The sequence below is a fragment of the Nannobrachium achirus genome (genome assembly GCF_963921795.1).
Source record: "Nannobrachium achirus genome assembly, chromosome: 5".
Taxonomy (NCBI): Eukaryota; Metazoa; Chordata; class Actinopteri; order Myctophiformes; family Myctophidae; genus Nannobrachium; species Nannobrachium achirus.
In genome coordinates, this window is record NC_137814.1 from 1,255,750 (window position 1) to 1,265,892 (window position 10,143).

Here is a 10,143-nt window from a genome sequence, read left to right on the forward strand (position 1 = left end):
TTATAGGAACCCTGGCACACTGGCAACACTTATAGGAACCCTGGTACACTGGCAACACTTATAGGAACCCTGGTACACTGGCAACACTTATAGGAACCCTGGTACACTGGCAACCCTTATAGGAACCCTGGCACACTGGCAACCCTTATAGGAACCCTGGTACACTGGCAACCCTTATAGGAACCCTGGCACACTGGCAACCCTTATAGGAACCCTGGTACACTGGCAACCCTTATAGGAACCCTGGCACACTGGCAACACTTATAGGAACCCTGGTACACTGGCAACACTTATAGGAACCCTGGTACACTGGCAACCCTTATAGGAACCCTGGTACACTGGCAACACTTATAGGAACCCTGGCACACTGGCAACACTTATAGGAACCCTGGTACACTGGCAACACTTATAGGAACCCTGGTACACTGGCAACACTTATAGGCACCCTGGCACACTGGCAACACTTATAGGAACCCTGGCACACTGGCAACACTTATAGGAACCCTGGTACACTGGCAACACTTATAGGAACCCTGGTACACTGGCAACACTTATAGGAACCCTGGCACACTGGCAACCCTTATAGGAACCCTGGCACACTGGCAACACTTATAGGAACCCTGGTACACTGGCAACCCTTATAGGAACCCTGGCACACTGGCAACACTTATAGGAACCCTGGCACACTGGCAACCCTTATAGGAACCCTGGCACACTGGCAACACTTATAGGAACCCTGGTACACTGGCAACACTTATAGGAACCCTGGTACACTGGCAACACTTATAGGAACCCTGGTACACTGGCAACACTTATAGGAACCCTGGCACACTGGCAACCCTTATAGGAACCCTGGCACACTGGCAACCCTTATAGGAACCCTGGTACACTGGCAACACTTATAGGAACCCTGGTACACTGGCAACCCTTATAGGAACCCTGGCACACTGGCAACCCTTATAGGAACCCTGGTACACTGGCAACACTTATAGGAACCCTGGCACACTGGCAACCCTTATAGGAACCCTGGCACACTGGCAACCCTTATAGGAACCCTGGTACACTGGCAACACTTATAGGAACCCTGGTACACTGGCAACCCTTATAGGAACCCTGGCACACTGGCAACACTTATAGGAACCCTGGCACACTGGCAACCCTTATAGGAACCCTGGCACACTGGCAACCCTTATAGGAACCCTGGCACACTGGCAACACTTATAGGAACCCTGGTACACTGGCAACACTTATAGGAACCCTGGTACACTGGCAACACTTATAGGAACCCTGGCACACTGGCAACACTTATAGGAACCCTGGTACACTGGCAACACTTATAGGAACCCTGGTACACTGGCAACACTTATAGGAACCCTGGTACACTGGCAACACTTATAGGCACCCTGGCACACTGGCAACCCTTATAGGAACCCTGGTACACTGGCAACACTTATAGGAACCCTGGTACACTGGCAACACTTATAGGAACCCTGGTACACTGGCAACACTTATAGGAACCCTGGTACACTGGCAACACTTATAGGAACCCTGGTACACTGGCAACACTTATAGGAACCCTGGCACACTGGCAACACTTATAGGAACCCTGGTACACTGGCAACACTTATAGGAACCCTGGCACACTGGCAACACTTATAGGAACCCTGGTACACTGGCAACACTTATAGGAACCCTGGCACACTGGCAACACTTATAGGAACCCTGGTACACTGGCAACACTTATAGGAACCCTGGTACACTGGCAACACTTATAGGAACCCTGGTACACTGGCAACACTTATAGGAACCCTGGCACACTGGCAACACTTATAGGAACCCTGGTACACTGGCAACACTTATAGGAACCCTGGTACACTGGCAACACTTATAGGAACCCTGGTACACTGGCAACACTTATAGGAACCCTGGCACACTGGCAACCCTTATAGGAACCCTGGCACACTGGCAACACTTATAGGAACCCTGGCACACTGGCAACACTTATAGGAACCCTGGCACACTGGCAACCCTTATAGGAACCCTGGTACACTGGCAACCCTTATAGGAACCCTGGTACACTGGCAACACTTATAGGAACCCTGGCACACTGGCAACCCTTATAGGAACCCTGGTACACTGGCAACACTTATAGGAACCCTGGCACACTGGCAACACTTATAGGAACCCTGGCACACTGGCAACCCTTATAGGAACCCTGGTACACTGGCAACCCTTATAGGAACCCTGGTACACTGGCAACCCTTATAGGAACCCTGGCACACTGGCAACACTTATAGGAACCCTGGTACACTGGCAACACTTATAGGAACCCTGGTACACTGGCAACACTTATAGGAACCCTGGTACACTGGCAACACTTATAGGAACCCTGGTACACTGGCAACACTTATAGGAACCCTGGTACACTGGCAACACTTATAGGAACCCTGGCACACTGGCAACACTTATAGGAACCCTGGCACACTGGCAACCCTTATAGGAACCCTGGTACACTGGCAACCCTTATAGGAACCCTGGCACACTGGCAACCCTTATAGGAACCCTGGCACACTGGCAACCCTTATAGGAACCCTGGTACACTGGCAACCCTTATAGGAACCCTGGCACACTGGCAACCCTTATAGGAACCCTGGCACACTGGCAACCCTTATAGGAACCCTGGTACACTGGCAACCCTTATAGGAACCCTGGCACACTGGCAACCCTTATAGGAACCCTGGCACACTGGCAACCCTTATAGGAACCCTGGTACACTGGCAACCCTTATAGGAACCCTGGCACACTGGCAACACTTATAGGAACCCTGGTACACTGGCAACCCTTATAGGCACCCTGGTACACTGGCAACACTTATAGGAACCCTGGTACACTGGCAACCCTTATAGGAACCCTGGCACACTGGCAACACTTATAGGAACCCTGGTACACTGGCAACCCTTATAGGAACCCTGGTACACTGGCAACACTTATAGGAACCCTGGTACACTGGCAACCCTTATAGGAACCCTGGTACACTGGCAACCCTTATAGGAACCCTGGTACACTGGCAACACTTATAGGAACCCTGGCACACTGGCAACACTTATAGGAACCCTGGTACACTGGCAACCCTTATAGGAACCCTGGTACACTGGCAACCCTTATAGGAACCCTGGCACACTGGCAACACTTATAGGAACCCTGGTACACTGGCAACCCTTATAGGAACCCTGGTACACTGGCAACCCTTATAGGAACCCTGGCACACTGGCAACACTTATAGGAACCCTGGCACACTGGCAACACTTATAGGAACCCTGGTACACTGGCAACCCTTATAGGAACCCTGGTACACTGGCAACCCTTATAGGAACCCTGGCACACTGGCAACACTTATAGGAACCCTGGTACACTGGCAACACTTATAGGAACCCTGGTACACTGGCAACCCTTATAGGAACCCTGGTACACTGGCAACCCTTATAGGAACCCTGGCACACTGGCAACACTTATAGGAACCCTGGCACACTGGCAACCCTTATAGGCACCAGGGAGGAGGGGGGGTCCCTGGCACACTGGCAACCCTTATAGGCACCAGGGAGGAGGGGGTCCCTGGCACACTGGCAACACGCATAGACACCAGGGAGGAAGGGGGGTCCCTGGACAAACCTCATAGGCACCAGGGAGGAAGGGGGGTCCCTGGCACACTGGCAACCCTTACAGGCACCAGGGAGGATGAATATCATCTATAAAATGTACTAAACTAGTGAAAACAGCCGATCTACAAGCACACAACCGTTGTGTGCTTGTAGATCTGCTGTTTTCACTAGTTTTGTGCGACAGTCTTGTATGATGAAGCAGGGCAAAAGACGAACACATTTGAAACTTGGAGATATGAGGTTTCTGCCCGACAGTGACGATAGGCTATAAATATAAGGTGCTGGGAGTGAAAATTATAATGTAGGGGTGCCTCGGATTAAAACAATATTTATGGGGTGCCCTGAGACATAAAGGTTTGGGAACCCCTGATGTAGGCTATAGCATCTGTCCAAATGTAGTAAAAATAAATTTGTGCCAAGTAAAACCAGCCTACTGTAGCTAACAGAAATATGACCACAAATGTCTGAGCTCTGTCTGCAAGCTCATCATATCTACGTGACACATAAATGTCAAAGACATTCACAGAGGCTTTAACATGCATTCCTAAATCAATGCTTCTCAAACTGTCTTCATTTCAAGAACCACCATAACTGTGAGAGTGTACACATGGAACCAAATGGACCCTTATGAGTACACTCTCTCATGTGTACACATCTTGCTGTGTCCCCAGCTAGATGTGTACACACTACAGTATATAGCATCACCATCATTTGAACCTGTCATTCATATTTTATACTTTGGCTAATCAAAAATAGTAGATACTGTATAGCCTACAAAGCTCATAGCTTTCAAACATAGCAGATATACAAGCTCATGTAAAGCATGTCTACAAGATCCATCCATGAGCTTGTAGATTTTTGAAAAAACAAGTTGTATTCAGTTGCACATGGGGTTGATTCCCTTGACAATGACACCATGGCCTCTGATGCCATCTACTCCTATGTGTCCCAGTGCGGCTGACGGCTAGTCATTGAAATTTGTTTCATTTTCATTTTTTTGAAAGCTGGGAATCGAAGCTACAAAATGATATATTGGTTGTGGAGATTGACCCAACAGTTTTGAAGATATGGCTTATAGAATGATGCCATGCTGAAATACTACTTTTGAGATATTCAAGTTCTAAATTTGGGAGGACCAACAGAATTATGTCCCGATCTCTCACATTAATTTAAAAAAGTCTTATTTACATGCAGAGTTAAGCTCTGGCGTTTAAGTGAAATGTAGCCTGATATTTATGACATGCTTCTGTGGCTTTATCACATTTAAAATAATAATAATAATAATAATAATTTCAGCTGTGGTCTAAAGTAGTGGCTTCCGAAATGACTGCCCCTGTGTCACACTCAGTCACAAATGGTTAAGAACAACAATCCATTTCCTTTGGGTAATGCAGTGTATGGGCGGAATTGTAAAGAGTTAATAATAGCCTATAGCACAGCTAGACTCAAACACAAAGCAGCATACAGTGTGATATTGAATTATAAAGCAGGGGTCTTCAACGTCTTCAGGCCAAGGACCCCTTAGCTGAGAGAGAGATGAAGCAGGGACCCCTTAGTTGAGAGAGAGATGAAGCAGGGACCCCTTAGTTGAGAGAGAGATGAAGCAGGGACCCCTTAGTTGAGAGAGAGATGAAGTAGGGACCCCTTAGTTGAGAGAGAGATGAAGCAGGGACCCCTTAGTTGAGAGAGAGATGAAGCAGGGACCCCCACAACCTGTTCATAGATTCCATATAGTTTCATTGCTTGACAGCACAATCATCAGTGTATTTTGGAGTCATGTCAATTTGTGTTTTCAGATATTTAACCACTTGAACTGTCAATACTTAATAAACTTGACCTTTCACTCTGTACTTAGTCTGCTCTTTTTCCCCTCTACACTAAACCTCTTTGCCGAAAATAGCCGATCTACAAGCTCACAACGCCTCGCAGCGCGAGGCGTTGTGAGCTTGTAGATCGGCTATTTCGGTAGATCGGCTATTTTTGTGTGTGTGTGAGCGCGTGTGTGTGTGTGCGCGTGCGTGCGTGCGGCACGTGTGTGTGTGCATGTTGGTTAAAACTTAACACAAAGAGCAAAACCTGAGCAACAATAATTAACCTGTGAATCTCCAGACAGTCTGTGTATCAGACAGTGTTGTTATTACATAACCATAGTGTTGTGCTTATTGGTACCATGTTCTATGTTCACCTTTAAAGGACAACTTTTTTGTATTTTAGATTGTAATTAGAGAAAAGAAAAGATGAGTGTTGAAATGTGATTTTAGTGATTTTGATTTCAGTGGGGGCATGCGTACCAGTGGCTAAATATGCCAGGGATTTCTTTATTACTATTTACAGTAAGACTATAGTAGCCCCTATAAGTCACGCCTAACCATGAAAGATTACGGTGCATCTTGTGAATGGGCTTATTATATGTTTAGTCACTTGTACGGAATGTACGCATGCCCCCAACCACTGAAATCAAAATCGTTAAATTCTCTAAAACAACAGAAAGCAGTAAATGAAACCATTTTAACACTCATCTTTTCTTGTCTCTAATTACAATCTAACATATGAACCCTTGTTGCAAAAAAACAAAAAAAAACAAATTAGTCCTTTAAAGGAAAAGTTACGTTTCAGTCCATCATCATCATCATCATCTTCATCTCCTATAGAAAGGTGTTGTGATGAAAACCACCCACCGTCGAAGCGACACACCGGTGTACTACGAAGTGTAAATGAGGCGCGTTGCCAGATTCTGACAGAAACAAGCCCAGAAGAAGAGACTCTATAACCCATCTTTAACCCAGTGCCCTGGGTGGGCTCTGCTCTCCCTCTGACAGCAACAGACTGACCTCATGCTTCCTTCAGTGCATGAGGAGTCCAAGCTGCTTCTTTTCACCTGACAGGGGGGGATTTCCCTGGGTTGGACGTAGCGCATGGAAGGAACACGCTATTCCAACCAGTTCCTCCATCAGGCGCCCCGGCTGGCCAGGGGGAGGCAGTATAGAGACCAGGATTACTGCATGTTTTTGTGAGGGTGTCTACCCTAGGAGACACGGGGAGAACATGCAAACACCACACAGAAAGGCCCTTTCGTCGACCTCACCTACTGTAGGGTGTGGGCGCTGATGACGCGGAGGAGAGAACACGCCCCCAGAGCTGTTACTATGAAAACCTCCACCGGCTGTCTGTCAGTCCCTCCGTCCCTCCGTCAGTTCGTCCGTCACGTCACGTCACACTTTTGGCCCTGCTCATATCTCCTGCTCATATCTCTGCCACCGTTGCCCCGATCCATGCCAAACTTTGCACACACACTCCTTGGATGGCAAACCACAACCTCCACCCCCTACCAGTAAGACTCCCGATTAGGGAGTCTTACTGGTATACATTGGCTATTTGACAATGTAGTTTGAGAACCATTGGTTTAACAACTTTAGGAATCAAAGACCCAAACAAACAACTAGACTTTATAGAAACAAACCTTATAACCTTCAACCACCAACATTTAGAAGCAACTTTACAGCAGAAGAAAAAACAAGCTCAAAGTTGCTTAGAATAAGCAGACATGGCAACACTGGTCGCCTTGTAAGTACCTGTGACTCATATAGCCTCCTGTACCTGCAAAATGCTGCTTCATAATGACTTACATGACTTACATTAGATGTAATGTAAACTTTGAAGTCAGAGAAGGACAAGGTCACATAACAGATGTTGTTCTGTCTGTCATTCAACATTACTTAATTTTACTTAAAATGGTTTCCTGTGCAAATAAGCAGAAATGCAGTTGACCTTGTACCGGTGAACTGTACCGTCATGAAACTGTACGCTGTTCTATGCAAACTGACAATAAAGTCTTCAATCAATCAATCAATCAATCAATCAATCAATCAATCAACTAAAATAGCTGATTTATACAAGTTCAATGTTCTGCAAATCGCCTGTAAATCTACTATCTTTGCCAATGGCAGGACAGGTGGAGTTTTGACTAACAGAGTCTTATCGTCACTGTCGGGCAGAAACCTCGTATCTCCAAGTTTCAAATGTGTACGTCTTTTGGTAAAGCAAAGCTCTGCTTCATCATACAAGACTGTCGCACAAAACTAGTGAAAAACAGCCGATCTACAAGCACACGACGCCTTGTATGTCCAAAACGAACGGTTTTGGACATACAAGGGTTCCTACCCGACAACGACGATATGCTATAAATATAAGGTGCTGGGAGTGAAAATGATAATGTAGGGGTGCCTCGGATTAAAACAATATTCATGGGGTGACCTGAGACAAAAAAAGTTTGGGAATTAGATAGATAGATAGATAGATAGATAGATAGATAGATACCTTTATTATCCCAAGGGGGAAATTCAGTTGTCCAGTTGTAGCACAGCAGTATACAGTTATTTACAAAGTTACAGAGAAGTAAGAAAAAAGATAGATAAGAGGAAAAAAAAAGAGCAGTACAGTACCAATAAAGAGAAGGTGCATCAATAGAGGGGGCGAATAATATATAAGTATATATACATAAAGTGTCTTACAAAAAGAGACCGTAACAGTCTAGTTAGTGCAACAAGTATCTCACTGTCATTGTTAAACAAAGCAAAATACTCAGAAACTACCAACACAACCTAACAGTGCAATGTCCAGTGGTGTAAAGTAACTAAGTACTTTTACTTAAGTACTGTACTTAAGTACAGTTTTGAGGTATTTGTACTTTACTTGAGTATTTCCCATTTCCAGTACTTTTACTTCTACTCCACTACATCTGGGATCCAAATGTTGTATACTTTTACTCCACTACATTTATTTGAAAACTTTAGTTACTAGTTACTTTGCTGATATAAATTATAATATGTTAAAACATACATAAACCACTTTAGGCCTATTTTATACCTTGGCTATTTGAAAAGCTCACAAGCTTGTCGCATCGCGACTGTTGTGAGCTTGTAGATCTGCTATTTTCAAACATTTTGTACTTTTATTTTCAGTAGGCCTACTAAGTACATTTTGGTGCCAATACTTTTGTACTTTTACTCAAGTAAATTTTGAATTCTGGACTTTTACTTGTAGCAGAGTAGGTACTTCTACAATGCAGTATTGATACTTTTACTTAAGTAGAAAATGTGAGTACTTTTTCCACCACTGGAATTAATCTACTGCATAGTACTGTGTTCTATTCGTCTGTCATTCAATGTTATATGAGATACTTTAATGGTTTCCTGTGGAAATAAGCTTAGTCTTTTCATGGATCTCCTTTTAGTAGACCTTGTACCAGTGAACTGTACCGTCATGAAACTGTACCTTTTCCTATGCAAACTGACAATAAAGTCTTCAAAGTCAAAGGTAATATTAACATAATGTTATAGTTTAGTAACATATTAATTATAATCTAATTTATAGAGAGAAGGTAATATTAACATAATGTTATAGTTTAGTAACATATTAATTATAATCTAACTTACAGAGAGAAGGTAATATTATAACATAATGTTATAGTTTAGTAACATATTAATTATAATCTAACTTACAGAGAGAAGGTAATATTAACATAATGTTATAGTTTAGTAACATATTAATTATAATCTAATTTACAGAGAGAAGGTAATATTAACATAATGTTATAGTTTAGTAACATATTAATTATAATCTAATTTACAGAGAGAAGGTAATATTAACATAATGTTATAGTTTAGTAACATATTAATTATAATCTAACTTACAGAGAGAAGGTAATATTAACATAATGTTATAGTTTAGTAACATATTAATCATAATCTAACTTACAGAGAGAAGGTAATATTAACATAATGTTATAGTTTAGTAACATATTAATCATAATCTAACTTACAGAGTCTTGTCCTGGGGCAGCAGCATGCGGTGCATGGCCAGAGAGAAGCCGAACAGGGAGCCTGGTTCTCCGGTCTTGGTGAGGACAGAGTCTGGGTCCAGGTTGAAGGACAGGCAGCCTCCACACAGCAGCAACACATGGAGACACCCTGCTATTGTCCTCAGGTCCACACGGAGACACCCTGCTATTGTCCTCCCGTCCACAGCCATGGTAGAGTCTAGAGTAGGACAACTTTTAACTGGTTCACTTAACTGTTTTAATACTGGACTCTGTGTTAATACTGAACTGAACTGAACTGTCTGTGTGTGCGCTGCTGCTGCAGTGTGCAGTCCTTATAGGTGTGTATGCAGTCCGTATATGTGTGTGTGTGTGCGTCCTTATGTGTGCGTGTGCCGTCCGTATGTGTGTGTGTGCAGTCTGTGCGTGTGAGAGACTCCGACAAGTCTCCTGTCTCCCACTTGAAGCTGGTGCCGAGTCCCTCCCACTCTCTCTCTCTCTCTCTCTCTCTCTCTCTCTCTCTCTCTCTCTCTCTCTCTCTCTCTCTCTCTCTCTCTCTCTCTCCTCCCTCTCTCCCTCTCTCCCTCTCCCTCTCCCTCTCTCTCTCTCTCTCTCTCTCTCCCCCCCTCTCTCTCTCTCTCTCTCTCTCTCTCTCTCTCTCTCCCC

At 44.3% G+C, this 10,143-nt stretch overlaps 1 protein-coding gene across 1 annotated transcript in view; it reads right to left on the bottom strand.

Annotated features, from left to right (window-relative positions):
* The window catches only part of LOC308286159 (integrin alpha-6-like), a gene marked incomplete at both ends in the record, with an annotated part of 94,492 nt that extends 84,803 nt beyond the window's left edge, over window positions 1-9,689 (bottom strand). The window contains one exon of the mRNA XM_080727115.1: window positions 9,481-9,689. Within this exon, the coding sequence (XP_080583241.1) occupies window positions 9,481-9,689 (209 nt within the window). The remainder of the gene's footprint in view (window positions 1-9,480) is intronic.
* Between the last annotated feature and the right edge of the window lie 454 nt (window positions 9,690-10,143).